Here is a 22,040-nt window from a genome sequence, read left to right as displayed (position 1 = left end):
CCTGGACGAGGGCATCCCACGTGACACTTTTAACACACAAGTTAGGGCTAATCTGTCCCAATCGGAACGTAGCCAAGGCAGGACCTGGACGCAGCAGGCATACAGCGTTGAACTAAGAAGACAGGGCTCATTTTTGTCCCCACTGAATTTACTTTTACCACACAGATAATAAATAAAAGGAATAATGAAGACACTGAACACCATTTGACCGTTAAGTTGTACGATATTTATTCAGGACGATTCAGAGTCTTCTGTTTGTTCGAGCGGGCGAGCGCCCTGGCTTTTCCCTTTGGCAGGGCGCCATGGCAGCGTCCTCCTGCTGGTTCCCTCCTGGAAAAGAGACACATAAAGGGAAGTTAGCCAATGCCATACGTTCTGCTGTCCACGCCAAAGAGAATGTGATTTTTACCAGGGGAGAGACGGAAGTCTCTGTCCTCTTGCGCCCTTTCCGCGGGGGGCTTTCAGTGCCCGCTGCCTCCCCATCCTCCTCCTCCTCCTCCTCCTCCACCAGGGCCCTTTCAAAGAGTCTGCGGCGCTCGCGTGCTTGGAGAGGTCCGAGGTGAAGTGCGTAGAACTTATCTGAGGTTGAAGTGTCATGGCACATGAATTGCGCCACCTTGCGGCGATCCTCTGAAGAGTGTGCATTCTTTGCCTGCGTCGGAGAGAGACAGAAGCTTGATTAGGATAGAAGCCGCCGCTGGTAGTTACAGGGGCGTCACAATGCCTACTCACATGAGTCGCGATCGCAGTGCGTACGTCAGTAAAGGTGGGTTTGCCTGGAAGGCCCATACTGAGCCAAGCAGACTGAAAGTACTTGTTCAGGGTCCGACAAGGACTGGCTCTGGAAGTGAAAAAGAAATAGGTAGCCTGGCTCCCTCCGGGGAGACCAGCCCGCAGCGCCAAAAACCTGCGGAACCAGCTGTATTCCTCCCTGTTTAGGGACAGCTGAGCCGCCCCAAAGGCTCTGTTTGTTTTGTGAGTGGTAATCTGACATCAGAGAACAAGCAGTGAGTGAGTGAGTGAGTGAGTGAGAGAGCATGCTACTGGTGACCCCCACCTTACTTGCGCCATACTCACGTTAATGACATAAGCAGACTCGTCGGGGCTTCTGGAGGCCTCTTCAACCTCCTGGATTGTGAGATTCTGGAAGACTCCACAGCGGTGCCCAGAGATGGAGGTTAGGTAGCCAGTCAGAAAGCCATAGAAGCGCCACTGTTGCCTAGTGCTTGGGTTGGATTCGAGGCTATCTGGTGAAGGACATTAGACAGATTAGACCACCGACGGTTCTATTTCCTTTCTGGGTCACCAACAGCTCTTGGCTGCTGGTGACTTGTTCTCCGGGGCGCCAGCAGCTCAAACAACAGCTGCTGGTGGCCCGGAGAGGAATTGTGCGTTTCTTCTTCAGGGGCACCAGCAGTTCATGGACTGCTGGTGCCCCTGAAGAAGAAACGCACAATTCCTCTCCGGGCCACCAGCAGCTGTTGGTTCATCCAGCCACGTCGGTCTGCCCCCCTTCCCCCCCGAATGAGTCCCATTCGCGGGGGAGAGGGGCAGACAGACGTGGCTGGATGAACCAAGGGCTGTTGGTGCCCCGGAAGAACGAACAGGGGGAATCGCTGGAACGGCGGAAGGGCTTGCTTACCTAGCAGGGCGGGAATTTTCCTCCCAGCGGTCCGGTGACAGCGCACCAGGCTGGCCTTGGGGATCAGTCGGCTTTCCTTCGCCTGCTTGGTCCTTACCTCGTGCACGACGACACGCCGGCGTATGCCGCGGATGAGGGCTCTGACCTCCCTTCGAATCAGAACCAGAGCCGTGCTGGAGAGCTGACAGGCGGCCGGCGGCGTCTCTGAGAGGTAGTCTAGGAACTGAGCCACGTTCTTCAGGTAGTGCTGCCTGGTGGGCTCGGCCATGCGCGTCTGACCTAGCCGGGCGGCCCACGCTCGGATTCGGGCTGGTTGGTTGAGGAAGAGGAAGTCCCCTGGCTCCGCGGTGCCCCTGGCCATGTAACCAAGGAAGGCTTTGATTCTCCCCAGCTTCGAAGTGACGTTGTTCCGCAGGCGGGGGGTGGGCTCGCTGCCCAGTTGGTACCCTTCGAACTCCCCCAAGAGAAGGTCTGTGGAACGAGCACAACCAAGAGTCAACTTCCCCGAAGCCACACACCCAGCAGAGCGACAGTGACGTGCCTGAAATATACTCAACTCAGCGCGGGGACGTGGTCCGGGAACGGGTAGGGTTCCAAAGCCTCCGGAGGCTCGGGGGGCGTCGGACCTCCGGCCGCGCCTCGCCCGGGAGCCGGTGGTGCAGGAGGCGACCTGGTTCTCCTCGCCCGCTTCCTCCTCCTTCTCCCCCCTTCTCCCTTCCTCAGCTCCCGGTAGAGGCGTGTGATCTGGAGCAGGGTGGACCGCATCTTGGTAACCTGTTTCCCCAGGTCCGTGAGCTGAGCCTGTATGCGCTCGGTGGCGCGCCTGCAGCCGCGGTCGGCGCACGGGCGGCCGGCCTCTGGGTCCTCCGAGTCCCGCTCCCCCTCGGAGGACGATGCTAGCTGGGACACGACAGGGATTGCAGGCTGGGTGGACCGCAGCCACTGCAACTCCCGAGCTACTTTCCGGCGTTTCGCCCTCCCCATAGCCTCTTTCCTTCCCGAGGTCGAGAGCTCCGCGTGCTGCCTCAAGTGCCTGTCTAGGCGGGCTGGCGTCTGGCGACAGCCCGGGACCGGGCACGGTGTCTTCCGCGTGTCCACGCGGCCGGCGGCCAGCGCGAGCAGCAGCCGCTTCTCGTCCGAGTTGGCCACCTTGTGAACGGCCGTCAGGTGAGGCGCAAGCCGGCTGTAGACGTTGAAGCATAGGGCACATTCAGCCATGACCGTGCTAGAGCCAATGCAGAGGGGGAAAGGGGCCCGCACGCCACGTGCGGCGGTTAATAAGCGGCCGGAGGCGGCGTCCACTTCCGCGTCATGACGTTGGTGGACCCGTATTTCTTAAAGGGGAAGGACACCCCCCCCCGCACCAGGAGGTGTAAACCGATGCCCTACGGAGATCCATTCGGTTCAAGCTTTCTTTTGTTACGACTTCTCAAGCAGGGGGGAGAGGGGTGTCCACCTCACTCCCTTCCCCCCTTTTCAAAGGAACCAGAGGGGGTGTCCCGTTAAACAATGCACCCCACCGCCCCTTCATCGTTGCCCCGGTCAGCGGTTCGACACCTCTCTCTCTTGTCACGACTCGAGTTGGGGAAGGGGTGTCCCACCTCACTCCCTATCCCCCCTTCATTTTGCTGTTCTGGCCAGCGGGAGCTTTTCCACAGCCATTCACGTTCACTTTTTCCACCCCAAAACGGGGATTGTTTGAGCCCCATTGGGGGGGGACAGCTCCACACGCGCCAGCCGCGGGAGCTTTTGTGACCTGCTACAACCAACATGGAATACGCACCAACCATCGAAAGGGGGGTCCAGACAGCCCGTAACCCCGGCACCACTGACCCTGGCACGTTTCACCTCGCCGGAGTCCACTAGCTTCCCCTCCCAACCAACCACCCTCACTCCCCCGGGAGCAGGGTAGGCGGGGTGGGGGTCAGCCGGGAGCCAGCAAGGATAAACCCAGGGGGTGGGCGGCGTTGCGGGCGGACGGACGGGATGCAGACGCACACACTCGGGCGGGGGTAGAATCGAAGCCCACACCAGCTCGTTCCCTACGCTGCCCCTGGGGCCTCGATTCACCACGCCGGGTGACTCGACCGAACCCACCGAACATCCCCCAGCCCTCGCAGGGCGTGGGGGGCGGGGGCACGGGCCGAGTATCGGCGCGGGGGAAACGGAGTCCAGGGGGGCGGGCTGGCGGGCGGGCTGAGCAGCAGACAAGCTCTGGGTCATTTAGCCAGACGGGCCATCTGGGTCCTTTACCCACAGATCGGGGCGGGAAGGGGGGGCGCTGTGTGCGGAGGGACACCCCCACGCCTCCCTGATACAGCGCCCAGGACGGGGAGGATCTGCCACACCCATAGAGGCCGACCCCATTGGTGCTTTGGGGGGCCTGGGTGGGGGCCTAGCCCCTGGGGCGCCACACTAGCTCCTATCGATCAGTCACCGTGGGGTCTGGCGACTGGACTGTCAGAGACTAAGTCCATATTTTTACGCCTTCCCCGAAACCCTGATGGCAGGTCAGAGATTGTGGGTGTCGGGCAAAAACCTCCAGGCGCGGGACGTCCCGACAAGTAGGCCGGGAAGGGTGGTCTCCCGTCGGGCATGGTTTGGTGGGCTCGGGCCTGGGTCTAACCAACGCCCCGGTGAGCGCCAGGCATAACGTATTCCTGTTGGACCTTTGGCGCTAGATGCGTAAAGATGTGCCGCTGGTGAACCATCGATGGAGCCGCTGGTGAACCATTAATGGGGGCCTCTGAGATCCAGCGTTGGGGAGGCCTGTGCCCCGCGCGCTCTGCCCGGGGCACACACACCCTTCTTGGGGAGCGAGCCCAGCCCCTGGGGCCTCTGAGATCCAGCGTTGGGGAGGCCTGTGCCCCGCGCGCTCTGCCCGGGGCACACACACCCTTCTTGGGGAGCGAGCCCAGCCCCTGGGGCCTCTGAGATCCAGCGTTGGGGAGGCCTGTGCCCCGCGCGCTCTGCCCGGGGCACACGCACCCTTCTTGGGGAGCGAGCCCAGCCCCTGGGGCCTCTGAGATCCAGCGTTGGGGAGGCCTGTGCCCCGCGCGCTCTGCCCGGGGCACACGCACCCTTCTTGGGGAGCGAGCCCAACCCCTGGGGCCTCTGAGATCCAGCGTTGGGGAGGCCTGTGCCCCGCGCGCTCTGCCCGGGGCACACGCACCCTTCTTGGGGAGCGAGCCCAGCCCCTGGGGCCTCTGAGATCCAGCGTTGGGGAGGCCTGTGCCCCGCGCGCTCTGCCCGGGGCACACGCACCCTTCTTGGGGAGCGAGCCCAGCCCCTGGGGCCTCTGAGATCCAGCGTTGGGGAGGCCTGTGCCCCGCGCGCTCTGCCCGGGGCACACGCACCCTTCTTGGGGAGCGAGCCCAGCCCCTGGGGCCTCTGAGATCCAGCGTTGGGGAGGCCTGTGCCCCGCGCGCTCTGCCCGGGGCACACGCACCCTTCTTGGGGAGCGAGCCCGGCCCCTCTCCCTGGCCTGGGGCCTCTGAGATCCAGCGTTGGGGGGGGGGCCGTGCCCTGCACGCTCTGCCCGAGGTACACGCACTCTCCGGCGGCAAGCGCTGGTTCCAAAGGACCCCCTAGATTTGCACCTAATCACCAGCCGTGCCCGGGCACCCCACTATTAAGCCCGGGGACACTAACTCCTCCAAACCGCATGGATCAGACAGACGTGCTGCTGGTGACCCAACTGGCCAAGACGTACCGCTGGTGACCCAATCGGTCTTTGGGTTTGTGAGTGGGTCACCACCGGCCCTGGGCTCCTGTATGGGGCACCAGCCGCACGTCGTTCTAGCCTCCGTCTGCGATGGGGTCTTATGTTTGCTGCGGGGTGACGGACGCTGGGAGACGGGTTAGCAGCTCAGAAATGGACCCTTGACTCCCGTGGACCCCCTAACTCCCATGGTGTTCAGACCACTGGCCTTGCCCGGATTTGAACGCTTGTTTTTGGGTTAGCTTTGCTGGCCAAGAGGCCTGGATCCTTGGAAGGACCAGGGCAGCAGTGCGCATTTGGTTTGCCCGGATTTGAACGCTTGTTTTTGGGGTTAGCTTTGCTGGCCAAGAGGCCTGGATCCTTGGAAGGACCAGGGCAGCAGTGCGCATTTGGTTTGCCCGGATTTGAACGCTTGTTTTTGGGGTTAGCTTTGCTGGCCAAGAGGCCTGGATCCTTGGAAGGACCAGGGCAGCAGTGCGCATTTGGTTTGCCCGGATTTGAACGCTTGTTTTTGGGTTAGCTTTGCTGGCCAAGAGGCCTGGATCCTTGGAAGGACCAGGGCAGCAGTGCGCATTTGGTTTGCCCGGATTTGAACGCTTGTTTTTGGGTTAGCTTTGCTGGCCAAGAGGCCTGGATCCTTGGAAGGACCAGGGCAGCAGTGCGCATTTGGTTTGCCCGGATTTGAACGCTTGTTTTTGGGGTTAGCTTTGCTGGCCAAGAGGCCTGGATCCTTGGAAGGACCAGGGCAGCAGTGCGCATTTGGTTTGCCCGGATTTGAACGCTTGTTTTTGGGGTTAGCTTTGCTGGCCAAGAGGCCTGGATCCTTGGAAGGACCAGGGCAGCAGTGCGCATTTGGTTTGCCCGGATTTGAACGCTTGTTTTTGGATTAGCTTTGCTGGCCAAGAGGCCTGGATCCTTGGAAGGACCAGGGCAGCAGTGCCCACTTGGTTTGCCCGGGTTTGAACGCTTGTTTTGGGGCAACGGGGCCCTCGTCAGACCCCTGGTTCGTTCAACCGCGAAATCGAAAATTGCACTAAGTCCTTCTTTTGAGTCTGTTATCGAAACCTCGACGGCAGGTCAGCGAAACCCAGGGACGCGCTACCACCCCCTCCAGGCGCGGGTCATGCCGGAGAGAGTGGTCTCTTTCCGGGCATGGCTTGGTGAGCTCTCCCCCTGGTCCAACGAACGCCCCCGGTGAGCGCACTTAGGTCTCAGCTGGTGCGTAAATGGTGCCGCTGGTGAACCATTGGCCTCCGAGGCTTCATGTCACGCGCTCTCTGCCCAATACACCCTCACTTATCCCGGGCAAGCACTGATCACCAAAGACCCCCCCCCCTGGCTCTTTCTGACCCATCGCTTACCGTTGGTGACCCACATAGGCCTTTGCGCGCGGTGGCCTGCCATGGAACCCTGACTCCCATGGTGTTCAGACCACTGGCCTTGCCCGGATTTGAACGCTTGTTTTTGGGTTAGCTTTGCTGGTCAAGAGGCCTGGATCCTTGGTAGAACCAGGGCAGCAGTGCGCATTTGGTTTGCCCGGATTTGAACGCTTGTTTTTGGGTTAGCTTTGCTGGCCAAGAGGCCTGGATCCTTGGAAGGACCAGGGCAGCAGTGCGCATTTGGTTTGCCCGGATTTGAACGCTTGTTTTTGGGTTAGCTTTGCTGGCCAAGAGGCCTGGATCCTTGGAAGGACCAGGGCAGCAGTGCGCACTTGGTTTGCCCGGATTTGAACGCTTGTTTTGGGGTAGCTTTGCTGGCCATTGAGGCCTGGGTCCTTGGTAGGACCAGGGCAGCAGCGCCCACTTGGTTTGCCCGGATTTGAACGCTTGTTTTTGGGTTAGCTTTGCTGGCCAAGAGGCCTGGATCCTTGGAAGGACCAGGGCAGCAGTGCGCATTTGGTTTGCCCGGATTTGAACGCTTGTTTTTGGGTTAACTTTGCTGGCCAAGAGGCCTGGATCCTTGGAAGGACCAGGGCAGCAGTGCGCATTTGGTTTGCCCGGATTTGAACGCTTGTTTTTGGGTTAGCTTTGCTGGCCAAGAGGCCTGGATCCTTGGAAGGACCAGGGCAGCAGTGCCCACTTGGTTTGCCCGGGTTTGAACGCTTGTTTTGGGGCAACGGGGCCCTCGTCAGACCCCTGGTTCGTTCAACCGCGAAATCGAAAATTGCACTAAGTCCTTCTTTTGAGTCTGTTATCGAAACCTCGACGGCAGGTCAGCGAAACCCAGGGACGCGCTACCACCCCCTCCAGGCGCGGGTCATGCCGGAGAGAGTGGTCTCTTTCCGGGCATGGCTTGGTGAGCTCTCCCCCTGGTCCAACGAACGCCCCCGGTGAGCGCACTTAGGTCTCAGCTGGTGCGTAAATGGTGCCGCTGGTGAACCATTGGCCTCCGAGGCTTCATGTCACGCGCTCTCTGCCCAATACACCCTCACTTATCCCGGGCAAGCACTGATCACCAAAGACCCCCCCCCCTGGCTCTTTCTGACCCATCGCTTACCGTTGGTGACCCACATAGGCCTTTGCGCGCGGTGGCCTGCCATGGAACCCTGACTCCCATGGTGTTCAGACCACTGGCCTTGCCCGGATTTGAACGCTTGTTTTTGGGTTAGCTTTGCTGGTCAAGAGGCCTGGATCCTTGGTAGAACCAGGGCAGCAGTGCGCATTTGGTTTGCCCGGATTTGAACGCTTGTTTTTGGGTTAGCTTTGCTGGCCAAGAGGCCTGGATCCTTGGAAGGACCAGGGCAGCAGTGCGCATTTGGTTTGCCCGGATTTGAACGCTTGTTTTTGGGTTAGCTTTGCTGGCCAAGAGGCCTGGATCCTTGGAAGGACCAGGGCAGCAGTGCGCACTTGGTTTGCCCGGATTTGAACGCTTGTTTTGGGGTAGCTTTGCTGGCCATTGAGGCCTGGGTCCTTGGTAGGACCAGGGCAGCAGCGCCCACTTGGTTTGCCCGGATTTGAACGCTTGTTTTTGGGTTAGCTTTGCTGGCCAAGAGGCCTGGATCCTTGGAAGGACCAGGGCAGCAGTGCGCATTTGGTTTGCCCGGATTTGAACGCTTGTTTTTGGGTTAGCTTTGCTGGCCAAGAGGCCTGGATCCTTGGAAGGACCAGGGCAGCAGTGCGCACTTGGTTTGCCCGGATTTGAACGCTTGTTTTGGGGTAGCTTTGCTGGCCATTGAGGCCTGGGTCCTTGGAAGGACCAGGGCAGCAGTGCCCACTTGGTTTGCCCGGGTTTGAACGCTTGTTTTTGGGTTAGCTTTGCTGGCCAAGAGGCCTGGATCCTTGGAAGGACCAGGGCAGCAGTGCGCACTTGGTTTGCCCGGATTTGAACGCTTGTTTTGGGGTAGCTTTGCTGGCCATTGAGGCCTGGGTCCTTGGAAGGACCAGGGCAGCAGTGCCCACTTGGTTTGCCCGGGTTTGAACGCTTGTTTTTGGGTTAGCTTTGCTGGCCAAGAGGCCTGGATCCTTGGAAGGACCAGGGCAGCAGCGCGCACTTGGTTTGCCCGGATTTGAACGCTTGTTTTGGGGTAGCTTTGCTGGCCATTGAGGCCTGGGTCCTTGGTAGAACCAGGGCAGCAGCGCCCACTTGGTTTGCCCGGATTTGAACGCTTGTTTTGGGGTAGCTTTGCTGGCCATTGAGGCCTGGGTCCTTGGAAGGACCAGGGCAGCAGCGCCCACTTGGTTTGCCCGGATTTGAACGCTTGTTTTGGGTTAGCTTTGCTGGCCAAGAGGCCTGGATCCTTGGAAGGACCAGGGCAGCAGTGCGCATTTGGTTTGCCCGGATTTGAACGCTTGTTTTTGGGTTAGCTTTGCTGGCCAAGAGGCCTGGATCCTTGGAAGGACCAGGGCAGCAGTGCGCACTTGGTTTGCCCGGATTTGAACGCTTGTTTTTGGGTTAGCTTTGCTGGCCAAGAGGCCTGGATCCTTGGAAGGACCAGGGCAGCAGTGCGCATTTGGTTTGCCCGGATTTGAACGCTTGTTTTTGGGGTTAGCTTTGCTGGCCAAGAGGCCTGGATCCTTGGAAGGACCAGGGCAGCAGTGCGCATTTGGTTTGCCCGGATTTGAACGCTTGTTTTTGGGTTAGCTTTGCTGGCCAAGAGGCCTGGATCCTTGGAAGGACCAGGGCAGCAGTGCGCATTTGGTTTGCCCGGATTTGAACGCTTGTTTTTGGGGTTAGCTTTGCTGGCCAAGAGGCCTGGATCCTTGGAAGGACCAGGGCAGCAGTGCGCATTTGGTTTGCCCGGATTTGAACGCTTGTTTTTGGGTTAGCTTTGCTGGCCAAGAGGCCTGGATCCTTGGAAGGACCAGGGCAGCAGTGCGCATTTGGTTTGCCCGGATTTGAACGCTTGTTTTTGGGGTTAGCTTTGCTGGCCAAGAGGCCTGGATCCTTGGAAGGACCAGGGCAGCAGTGCGCATTTGGTTTGCCCGGATTTGAACGCTTGTTTTTGGGGTTAGCTTTGCTGGCCAAGAGGCCTGGATCCTTGGAAGGACCAGGGCAGCAGTGCGCATTTGGTTTGCCCGGATTTGAACGCTTGTTTTTGGGTTAGCTTTGCTGGCCAAGAGGCCTGGATCCTTGGAAGGACCAGGGCAGCAGTGCGCACTTGGTTTGCCCGGGTTTGAACGCTTGTTTTGGGGCAACGGGGCCCTCGTTAGACCCCTGGTTCGTTCAACCGCGAAATCGAAAATTGCACTAAGTCCTTCATTTGAGTCTGTTATCGAAAACTCAACGGCAGGTCAGCGAAACCCAGGGACGCGCTACCCCCCCCTCCGGGCGCGGGTCATGCCGGAGAGAGTGGTCTCTATCCGGGCATGGCTTGGTGGGCTCTCCCCCTGGTCCAACCAACGCCCCCGGTGAGCTCATCCATAGCGTTTGCCAGCGGTCGTTCCAAAGACCCCCCCCGCTAGAGACCCACCATCCCCCAAATGAGTGTTAGTTGTTTCAAACAGCAAAAAAATAAAATCAATGCATTTCGTTTTCAAAATGATTTTTTTTTTACTTTCTCCATGAAGTTAATTGTGCTATAACGTAAAACAGGATCATTAAAAGAACATTCAAAAAGCAACTCATGTAAACACCTTTAGCCCCTTTCACACATACAGACCTTTCCGGAAAATTGCCGGCAATTTTCCGGAAAGGTTGTATGTGTGAACAGGTCCTTTTTGAAAATACCGGTAAATTCGTTCTGGTTTTTTTCTGGAAAGAGAAGTTGTAACATTACCGGCAATTTGCCGGAATGCTGCGCTGTGTGAATGCAGAAGGAAGATTCCCGTAATAAGCGCGTGCACGTCTAGAACGTGCTGACGTGAGACGTCTGCTTTAGCCAATCACAACAGTCAGACGCATTTACGTCCGCGCGGTTTGTGAGAATAAAAGCCTTTGAATATTTTTCCAGACACATTTAGCTGCTAGAAGTTAGTCAGATCACGTTTATATGTTCTTCTTAATTCCAACTGTGTAAATAATCATCGATGAGATGCTTATGATAAGCCGTTGTTTGTTTACCTTCAAGCTTTGCGTGTGCCTGTGAAACAGCCTGTGAGCGCCTGCACACGCACATATTATGAACATCTCGACATGCGAAAGTGATCCTGCGAAAGTTGTTCACAATATTGATCATCCACAGAGTTTGTAATTTAGTCAAATGTTTACAAATACAAGCGCAGCCGTTTAAAGCTCATTTGTGGTGAATGATGTCAGAATTTACCGGTATTTTGGAATGGATGTGTGAATGCTCTTTTCCGGAAAAATTCCGTAACGTCCTCGCCTGTGTGAACAGCGCTTTTTTGAATATACCGGTAAAGTCGTTCCGGAACTTTTCCAGATATTTCCAGATATTATATATTCCACGGTATCACTGTGTGAAAGGGGCTATAGTCTTATTATTGTCTTAATTAGATTAAGGCAAATAATTTGATAACTGAAGTCCATGTAAACGTAGTCTGTGACAGATATAAAGGAAGCAGATCTCGCATAACGTTTGTGAGAAACACTACAGTTAAGAACTTTCCCAATGATTATTTGATGTATTTGTTGTGGAATTAATTCAAGCCTTTCTGCAACGATGAGTCACACACATTGCTGTTATAAAGTTCACAGACACACGCACTTGTAAAGACACGCACACAGCAGAAACAAACACAGACAGCGTGTGTTTAACTTTGTGTTACGTTTGCATTTTTCACTGCAAATGTGACAGGATACACGTTAATATTCAGTGCTGTATGGACATCCGTTATGTTAACGTTCAAAATAAACCCGATTTAATGTCCACAAACCAGGATTGAAGGGTCTTCTTTTATAATTGTAGTAACATACGGCTGTGGTGATAAAGACGGTAAAATTGCTGTAATTCAATTCATTTTAAAAATGTTATAAACTAGTAAAGCTCACACTTGATCACATTTGGTGATGATTGATGATCACAGAGAGCTGAACAGATCTTTTAATTCTGGTTGCTTTTAGCACATTCTGTCTTGTTGATATGATTATACACTTTACTATGGAGACATGTTAATAAGCGGCTATCAATCAAATCGGTGGGTGGGGAAAACCACACTCCTGATCGATATTAGCACTTTTAGATACCTTCCAGTTATTAGTGTGAGTCTGGCACTGGCTATATATATATTGACCCTAAATGTTACCTATAATATATGCATGTGTGAATAGATGCATAATTTTGATCTATATCAGATCTATATCAGCACTGAATATGCAACTAATCAAATAAAGAGCTCCCGCACAGTGCCAATCCCACACATACACACATTGATTGTATGTGTTGATACTCTAAAAAATATAGAGTCATTAACCCCACAAACTCCCAGTGTTTACTATCTCTGAGCGGACAAATTTCAGCGCCAATCCCCTTAACGCTCATTCAGGGCCCCTACTCTTTACACAGAGTTACGTAAAGAGACAGAGGCCATTGAACCCCAATGAACTTGATCTAATCTTCCATCAGCGCAAACATTCTTGAGCTGAAACATCTTTGTCTGAATGTCCCATGCTGTTCAATTATAGTTTATTGAGTTTTTACGGCTGCGTTCTGCGACAAGGATTTTTACTGTGAGATCTGCAAGGGTTACCATAGGATAACTGTCGTCAAGGAAACATTAGGTTGCTAAGCACATCAATGCCTTCCATTTTGATGGATTCATCCACATACCTCATTATGAAGTAAAACATCTGCGGAATAAGAGGCTTTTGTGGGATTTTGTCATTGAGTAAATATTCATTCTCTTCTGTTATTAGTCTGAAAGGATCTCTGCATTGAGGTTAGACAAAGCTTTTGCCTCTCTTCTGATGACAGCAATCACAACAAAAGAACATTCGATTCTAATACATTTGTCTGCTTCAACTATAGCTTTATTATGACATACAGAGAGCTAAATTTCATTAAATATGCTGTCAGGATTACTTAGGAGGCTTTTATGGTTTTTGGTTGAAACTGTTCTTGGTTTCTGTTTGCTACAGCAGTGTATTACAGGGCTCAAATGAAAACTGTACATGAAAACTTTACATGTATATCACCATTTAAAATTGGCTTAATTGGCTTAAAGGTGCCATATTTTGCATTGATTCAATAAGTCAAATTGTTTTCTGAAATCTAATATAGTACATACAGTATATGGCTTAGGTAAGTTCAAAAAAATCTCCTTAAATGGTTTTATATGCAGTTATTACTCCAAAAAAAAAATAAATAAATAAAAATCAGATGGTCTAAATTTACCTTATTTGGATCGGTCATGAATATTAATGAGCTCCACTCTGACTTACAGCTCTCATAGATTAACAGCATGATGTACACTGAACATGGGCAATATAATCATCAAAAACTATTGTAACAAACAAAATAGATGCCAATTTAAGTCTGTTTAACGTACTGGGTGGAGGTTTATATTATCTACATGGAGGGAGGGAGGGAGAGAGAATGTGTGTGTGTGTGTGAGCTCTCTAATATAAACCCATCAAGGTAACATAACCCTTTATTGCTTTTGAGACTTGTTGGGCATAAAGGCTAAATTTTTATTAAACTTGACAAAAGTGACTGATAGAGATGTATTGCACTGTAACAAATGGCTGTAAAAATGACAGATTTTTTTTTTACAGCAGCTTACTTTTTTTTCTGATAATACAGCATTTTGCTGTAAAATGTGTGATTTTTGCGGTCACGTTACCGTTTAACCGAAAGAGGCATTATCGGATATTCAACAGTCAAGGCATGAGGAAGAGTGATTCATGTCTGTGATAAGTGTATTCTTTCTTTTTTATTGATTTTGTTTACATCTATATATATATATCATCTCTTCTTCATCACTAGAGCTGGAGCTGCTACTTGAACCATCCATAATAACCAGCGAGTCAAGTTTGTCTTCTTCTTCTGTCTGTATCTGTCATCTCTCCATCCGTCTGTTTCTGTCATGTCTCCATCTGTCTGTGTCTGTACTTGTCATCTCTCCATCCGTCTGTATCTGTCATGTCTCCATCTGTCTGTATCTGTCATCTCTCCTTCTCTCTGTATGTCATCTCTTCGGCTGTCTGTATCTTTCATCTCTCCGTCTGTCTGTCTCTGTCATCTCTCCATCTGTCTGTCTCTGTCATCTCTTCGTCTGTCTGGATCTGTCATCTCTCCATCTGTCTGTATTTGACATCTTTCCGTCTGTCTGAATCTGTCATCTCTCCGTCTGTCTGTCTGTCATCTCTCCATCTGTCTGTCTCTGTCATCTCTTCGTCTGTCTGTATATGTCATCTCTCCGTCTCTCTGTATCTGTCATCTTTTCTTTTGTCTGTATCTCTCATATCTCCGTCTGTCTGTATCTCTCTGTCTATCTTTATGTGTCATCTCTCCGTTTGTATCTGTCATCTGTCCATTTGTCTGTATCTGTCATCTCTCCATCCGTCATATCTCTTTCTGTCTGTATCTGTCATCTCTCTGTCTATCTTTATGCGTCATCTCTCCATCTGTCTATATATATCTCTGTTTATCCTTGTGTCATCTCTCCGTCTGTACTTGTCATCTCTCCATCTGTCTGTATTTGTCATCTCTCTTTCTGTCTGTATTTGTCATCTCTCTTTCTGTCTGTATCTGTCATCTCTCCATCTGTCTGTATCTGTCATCTCTCCGTCTGTCTGTATCTGTCATCTCTCCGTCTGTCTGTATCTGTCATCTCTCCGTCTGTCTGTATCTGTCATCTCTCCGTCTGTCTGTATCTGTCATCTCTCCGTCTGTCTGTATCTGTCATCTCTCCGTCTGTCTGTATCTGTCATCTCTCCGTCTGTCTGTATCTGTCATCTCTCCGTCTGTCTGTATCTGTCATCTCTCTTTCTGTCTATCTGTCATCTCTCCATCTGTCTGTATCTGTCATCTCTCCATCCATCTGTATCTGTCATCTCTCCATCTGTCTGTATCTGTCATCTCTCCATCTGTCTGTATCTGTCATCTCTCCATCTGTCTGTATCTGTCATCTCTCTTTCTGTCTGTATCTGTCATCTCTCCATCTGTCTGTATCTGTCATCTCTCCATCCATCTGTATCTGTCATCCTTTCTGTCTATCTGTCATCTCTCCATCTGTCTGTATCTGTCATCTCTCCATCCATCTGTATCTGTCATCTCTCCATCTGTCTGTATCTGTCATCTCTCCATCCATCTGTATCTGTCATCTCTCCATCCATCTGTATCTGTCATCTCTCCATCTGTCTGTATCTGTCATCTCTCCATCTGTCTGTATCTGTCATCTCTCTTTCTGTCTGTATCTGTCATCTCTCCATCTGTCTGTATCTGTCATCTCTTTCTGTCTATCTGTCATCTCTCCATCTGTCTGTATCTGTCATCTCTCCGTCTGTCTGTATCTGTCATCTCTCTTTCTGTCTGTATCTGTCATCTCTCTTTCTGTCTGTATCTGTCATCTCTCCATCTGTCTGTATCTGTCATCTCTCCGTCTGTCTGTATCTGTCATCTCTCTTTCTGTCTGTATCTGTCATCTCTCTTTCTGTCTGTATCTGTCATCTCTCCATCTGTCTGTATCTGTCATCTCTCTTTCTGTCTGTATCTGTCATCTCTCCATCTGTCTGTATCTGTCATCTCTCTTTCTGTCTGTATCTGTCATATCTCCGTCTGTCAGTGTCTGTAATTTCTCCGTCTGTCTGTATCTATCATCTTTTATTCTGTCTGTATGTGTCATCTCTCTGTTTGTCTGTATCTGTTATCTCTCCGTCTGTCTGTATCTGTCATCTCTCTTTCTGCCTGTATCTGTCATAACTCCCTCTTTCTGTATCTGTCATTTCTCCATCTGTCTTTATCGGTCATCTCTCTGTCTGTTGATTGTGTTGTACTTCATCTATTGTTTTTCTCTTTGTTTTTAGGAACTATTCTGGAGCATCCAGTGTTGAGCAGTACCTGGAGTTGATTTGTTGCACACCTCTATGGACTCACTTTGGACCAAAAAATGTTGCATGTATATTTTAAATAAAACTTTGACCTTCAAGCTAACGTGAGGTTTTTCTTTTTTTTTTTTTTTTGTAAAAAGTAATAGATTATTGAATGTGTTAATCAACACTATATGCACTTAAATTGTTTACAGCTAAATGAGTTAGTAGTTTACAAAGCACTTAAAATTTTACATTTTAAATTCTTACTTTTTACAAAGACATTCCAATATTTTTTAGAAAAATACAGTAATTTTTAAAAATACAATAAATTAGAAAATTACAAATTTATTAATAAGTTTCCTGTAGATTTTACAGTAAACAGTTGACGGCAGGGTTGCCAGCCAATTTCTGTATTTTTTTACAGTAGCAGTGCTGTAATGTAATTTACAACATTTTGCTGTAATTTAATTTTACAGCATTTTGCTGTAATACACATCAAATTAAGCACAATGTTTTAACAATAGATACGGGAAACACATGGAAGGGAGCTTAATAGATTACATGTGTTTGATCATTGCTCATAATGCATAGTAGGCAATCTGCGTCTTCCGTTTTCAAAATAAAAGTCTCACAAACATAGTAGGTCAAATATAATCTTAAAATAAAAAAATACCTTCTGGAGCAAAACTATTGTTGTCTCATTAAGAAACCTCATTAAGTACCTTATCAAATGCAGCCTGAGACATGCATATTAACAATCCCATTTGCAATATAACAGTCCTGATAACATGATTGCTCATCAAGTATGGATAAACGACCTAAAGTACATGCAAATGCCTAGGGCATGCCGTATGAGTCACGCAACGGTTTGTTTTTTGTTCCGATTGGCATTTTGTCCACAGGGGTTTGACACTTGTGGAATTTACATGAGAACAAGTAAACAATGGTGTTTGTGGCTCACAGTATGGCCATACTGATCTCTTATTATTCGACTATGACTAGGTGTTCCCTAGTTTTCTTTATAGGACACAAATAAAAATACATATATATTCATATTCACACCAAGACTGTGTTTATTTGGTCAGAAATGCAGTAAAAAGTTGTTATTGTGTAACATTACATTTTAAAACAACTGTCATTTATCTTTAGCATCATTACTCAAACTTCAGTCACATGATCCTGATGGTATTAGCATCGTAGGTATGTTTTATATGCACTAGTCTAAATGGCCCTATAGTTATTATGTGTATTTGACTGGCACTATTTCCTTTCCCTGTTATTCTTTAGTTAAAGGCTTTCTTTTTAAAACACAAATATGTGTGTTTAGGGTGATTTTGAGGAAGGTACATGCTCACTGGAGAGTGCTGACAGATGTGTCCTGTTCATTCTTCTGATCCTGATGCTTTGATCAGAGCCTCCTGTCATCCTCATCGTTATGTTTTACTGTCCTGGAAAATGTGTGTGTTTGTGTTTGCACCAAACACAGAGTGGGGGCCACAGGAGCCTGTGTGAGATTTGTGTGTGTGTGCGTGTGTGTGTGTGTGTGTGTGTGTGCGTGTGTGTGTGTGTGTGTGTGTGTGTGTGTGTGTGTGTGTTTGTTTGTGTGCAAGTGATAAATGGCTTGAGTAATGGCTGCGGCTGACAGCATCTGATGACTCTTATAAAGAGCAGAGATGGGGGAGGAAATGGGGTTTGAGTGGGGGTTCGGTCTTGATTGTACAGACTGATCTTCTGGTCTTTTTGTCATTTCTGCAATCTTCTGCAGCATAACACAATTTTTAATGTGTAAAATAGTATTTTTTTTTTCTTATTCTAATGCTTATTCTTATTTTAGGATTATCCAAAACTTGATTGCGTTATTTTTAAATTAAATGAGAACAGCTTCAGAAAAAACAGCTTCAGAAAAAAACTGCTTCATAAAAGCTTCAGAAACTATGTAAATGTATTATATTCTCACATATTATGGACTATACAGTACCTTAATATGATAGCTTTGTTAGGGAAAATGCTATATGTATTGTTGTTTAAAATTAATTGTGCTATTTCTTATTAGATGAAATGCGTCTTAAGAATGTGTCTGTGATGTTTCTGTGATGAGTGGACAGCTTTTTTTTGTGTGTGTGTCTCTTTAAATGCAAATGACCTGCTGGTCTGCTCTGCTGCTCTTAACAGAAGAAGGCAGAGCTTTTCTGCCAAAACAAAACATTCGTTTGAATTTGATTACCATGTCTGTTAAATTTGTGGCATTGCAGTTCTTCACAGTCATAAAAACTTTACTATCTGGATGCAAATAAAAGCCTTGTCAGATTAAACACAAGTTTGAAGCGCATGCAGAGAAAGACAGCTGATTATGAAGTATTAAAATAGTTTTATTTTGTGTTTTATTGCTCATAAATCTATCTGAATGTAAACAGCTGGGAAATATTGTATATATAAAAGAGCACCTGTGATGAAAATCAACTTTTGTAAGCAATTTGGACAGTACTCTCTATAGGTATAGTGTGTCCGCTGACATATTGAAGTGGTATAAACCCAACAAGTCTGTTTTTTTAAATTTCCTGACGTTCAAACAGCATCCAAATCCCAGAGATTTTGAGGCCCACCAAATTGACTGACAGGAGCGCATTAAGACATCCCTGTAGTAACGCATATAAACATCCACATAACAGCACTGGCAAAGAAACTAAGATTAAAAGATCTGTTCCAACTCTCTGTGATCATCTGCACCTTAAGAAGGAGTTTTACAAGTTTAAAATGTTTTTAAAATAGGGAATGTTTGGAATAAAGACAATAAAATCAATATGTAATTCATAGCCATTGGAATCACCACAGCTGCATAGCATCAGTAAACTTGCTTGTGTACTGCAAACTTTGTAACAGCATTTGCGTGTGTCTCATCATTTCAGAAAGGCTTGAATAAACTACCACAAACACATCAAATAAACTTACTTGGTATTTTGACAAATATGCTGACTGCTGTTTATCTGACATAATGAGTGAAACAGAAACACATGTGGGTATGGGGTGCCGGAAGAACCAGCTCATTTGCATTTAAAGACACAGGCTACATAAACAGCTACACATTGATTTAAGCTAAAAATTGGCATATTCTGCATTGTGTAACACATAATCCGATGAATATTTTGAGCTGACACTTTGTACACATTCTGGAGACACCATTGATTTATTTTACATCTTAATAAAAGGGGTAAAATAGGAGCGCTTTAAATTTGTGTTTTCAAATAACAGCAGTGTATATAGTACAACTGTTATCTCTATTTTTAATATGATCTGTAAGAAGACCTTTCTTGAGCACAGTGATTCTAACTGATCTGTGATGATTAGGCAGATCAGCAGCAGGTATGTGTGGGGCTTGTGACATCACAGTAGCAGGAAATTTGGAACCGTTTTCAAATCAGTTTATATGATTATTTCACAAATTATCATATTATTCAGTTAAATAAAAGAAATACCAACACTTATTATACCGTTAGTAGTGAGAGTTGTTGAAGGAAGTGACAGAATCCTGACTCTTTTGAGATGGTAATTTACAGCTGCTAAAAAAGTTTGTTCTATATAGCATGATGTGAAGGTGTGTAGTAAGTAAGAATGTATTCTAGACTTGCTTCTTTCAAAATAATGTCATTATCAGATGACCTGCAGTACCATCATCAGTTGTGTTGCTTCATTTTTACAGTCCTAAACAGCTTACAAGTGGTCAAAGTGTATATTTACAGAACATCAGTTTCAAGACCACTGCCAATTCATTGACATGCTTTTTTTTGAAAATAGGTTTCAGTGTGCACATTTTTGAAAACAGTACCATTATCACCACTGCATAAACAAAACATGATTTTGTGATAAGGGTGACGTGTTCATGTGTATTTATTACCCGTTCAGCCTGTAGGCATGCAATGAGTGCAAGATGAATAATAGTACGAGGACCATATGTACATTTTTACTACCTGAAGTCTTGTCGCCTATCCAAGTTTTAGAAACAACAAATAATAGCTTGACTTTTAGTTGATCATTTTGTATTAGAAGTATCTTATACAAACAGTAAAGTCCTCTAGATTATGCTTATTTTCCCAAAATAAAATATGATCATGACTTGATTTTAAAATATTTAATTAGGACAGAAAGGTCTGACTTAACTTGTCATTTAACAGAATTATTGTACAGTATAAAATTTAAAGGCAGTGAAAAAATAACTAATTAATCTTCAATGCCTCCTCCTTCATCTTACCCATGCTTTCAGAAACTTTTATGTGGAGGCTGAAGTATGAGGAGCGCTATTCTGCTGAAGAATTTGCCCTCTTCTGTGGTTTGTAATGTAATGTGCAGCACAAATGTCTTGATACCTCAGGCTGTTAATGTGTCCATCCACTTTGTAGATCTCTTGAACGCCCCATACTCAATCTTAACCCAAATCATGATATTTTCTGCACCAAACTTCATTGATTTCTGTGAGAATCTTGGGTCCATGTGGGTTCCAATAGGTCTTCTGCAGTATTTGGGATGCAGTTAAACAGAAGCTTCATCTGAAAAATCTACCTTCTGCCACTTTTCCAAATGATCAACTGGAAGTCAAGAACTAAAATTGTTGTATCCCTAGTTTTGAGGTTGTGGTTTGGTGTGGTGGGTTGAGAGAATCGGGGTCCTGGTTTTGTTCAAATGGGTTTAGGTTACTGTGGAAGAGATGGGTTTTTAAGTTGTCGTTTGAATCATTCTAGTTAATCAGCAATTCGTGTGGAAATGGGAAGATCATTCCACCAGCGATGGAAATTGAATCAAAAGGTTTCATCCACATCCAATGTACATCCAATACACATACAATGTAGGTGGATGTGTATTGTTTCTTCACTAGAAACTGACCTGGCATGCATAATACTACATTTTAAGGATTTTATGGATCTGTGTCTATAAAGATTATTTTGACAGTGACAATTTTGCACTTATGTGTTTTATGCATGGTGTGCAATTACTGTAAATTTCGGTTTGTTTCTGTCATAGCCACAGCCGTATCACCATGCAGCCCAAGACCGGTTACTCACTGAAGCTAAGCAGGGCTGAGCCTGGTTAGTACCTGGATGGGAGACCACTAGGGAACACTAGGTTGCTGTTGGAAGTGGTGTTAGTGAGGCCAGCAGGGGGTGCTCAACCTGTGGTCTGTGTGAGTCCTAATGCCCCAGTAAAAGTGAAGGGGACACTACACTGTCAGTGGGCGCCGTCTTTCGGATGAGACGTTAGACCAAGGTCCTGACTCTCTGTGGTCATTAAAAATCCCATGGCACTTCTCGTGAAAGAGCAGGGGTGTAACCCTGGTGTCCTGGCTTTACGATCATGGCCTCCCAATCATCCCCTTCCACTGAATTGGCTCTATCACTGTCTCTCCACTCCACCAACAGCTGGTGTGTGGTGAGCGCACTGGTGCCATTGTCCTGTGGCAGCCGTCGCATCATCCAAGTGGATGCTGCACACTGGTGGTGGTGTGGAGAGACGCCCCTCATGATTGTGAAGTGCTTTGGGTGTATGGCCATACACAATAAATGTGCTATATAAATACACATTACATTACATAAAGTTTTTGTGTTTGGCTCCTAAATGATTGTAATATTCACTAACATTCATATGGACCACTTTTAGAATTCTATTTGGACTTGACTGCCACAGTCATAATCTTTGACTTTATTTCTAAGGAACTGAACACTTCACTAGAGAGAAATCAGTAAACAGAGAATCTACTGCGCAAGAATGAGAGATGAGCCTCCTTATTATTTACTTTCACTCTCGTGGATAAGGAAATGTTTTGTCTATTAACCTATGAATAATTAATTTAATTTGTTAAACACAAAGATTTGTTTTAAAATTATCACTAATTTCCAGCAAACGAATAAATGAAGTGTGATCAAAAAACTGAGTTATATCCAAATACACATGCTATGCCCCAAATGGTCTAAAACCTGACAGGTGGGCAAAGTTAAGCTTGTTTTTAATAAAACAAATATAAAAATGCACATAGTAAATAATACTGCTACTAATAATAACAATATACAAAAGCAAATTGTCATGAATAAACTAAAAACGCCACTCGCAATGAAGAAGGCATCGAGGCGGTGGTTTTTATATTTATGTAGGCTAGAAAATAATACTTCTTGTAATATTTTAAACCTTTAACTCTTTTTCATTTGTAAAGATATTTGCGTATTGCTGTACATCCTGTGTGTATTAAGCAACGCGCTCTGCACTGGACAATAGACCAGCTTTGATCTGATCTATTAAACCGTCTATTTAAGTTCCTCAAAATAG

The 22,040-nt window shown here is 47.8% G+C and overlaps 1 protein-coding gene across 3 annotated transcripts; it reads right to left on the bottom strand.

Annotated features, from left to right (window-relative positions):
• Positions 1-210: 210 nt before the first annotated feature.
• Positions 211-2,690, bottom strand: LOC137496381 (uncharacterized). Of its 3 annotated transcripts, XM_073910998.1 has the most exons (6): positions 2,200-2,690; positions 1,643-2,113; positions 1,078-1,247; positions 733-987; positions 410-652; positions 211-330 (listed from the first exon to the last, which is right to left on the bottom strand). In XM_073910998.1, exons 1-6 carry the CDS (start codon positions 2,624-2,626, stop codon positions 232-234), a joined length of 1,665 nt encoding a protein of 554 aa, XP_073767099.1. In that variant the 5' UTR covers positions 2,627-2,690; the 3' UTR covers positions 211-231. The 3 variants fall into 3 exon arrangements, with proteins under 3 accessions (XP_073767099.1, XP_073767097.1, XP_073767098.1); XM_073910996.1 differs by having other exon boundaries at positions 410-987; XM_073910997.1 differs by having other exon boundaries at positions 232-652.
• Positions 2,691-22,040: the final 19,350 nt, after the last annotated feature.

The sequence above is a fragment of the Danio rerio genome, chromosome 8 (assembly GCF_049306965.1).
Source record: "Danio rerio strain Tuebingen ecotype United States chromosome 8, GRCz12tu, whole genome shotgun sequence".
Classification (NCBI taxonomy): Eukaryota; Metazoa; Chordata; class Actinopteri; order Cypriniformes; family Danionidae; genus Danio; species Danio rerio.
The sequence above is the reverse complement of the archived record's forward strand: the minus strand, read 5'-3'. Positions and strand labels throughout refer to the sequence as shown.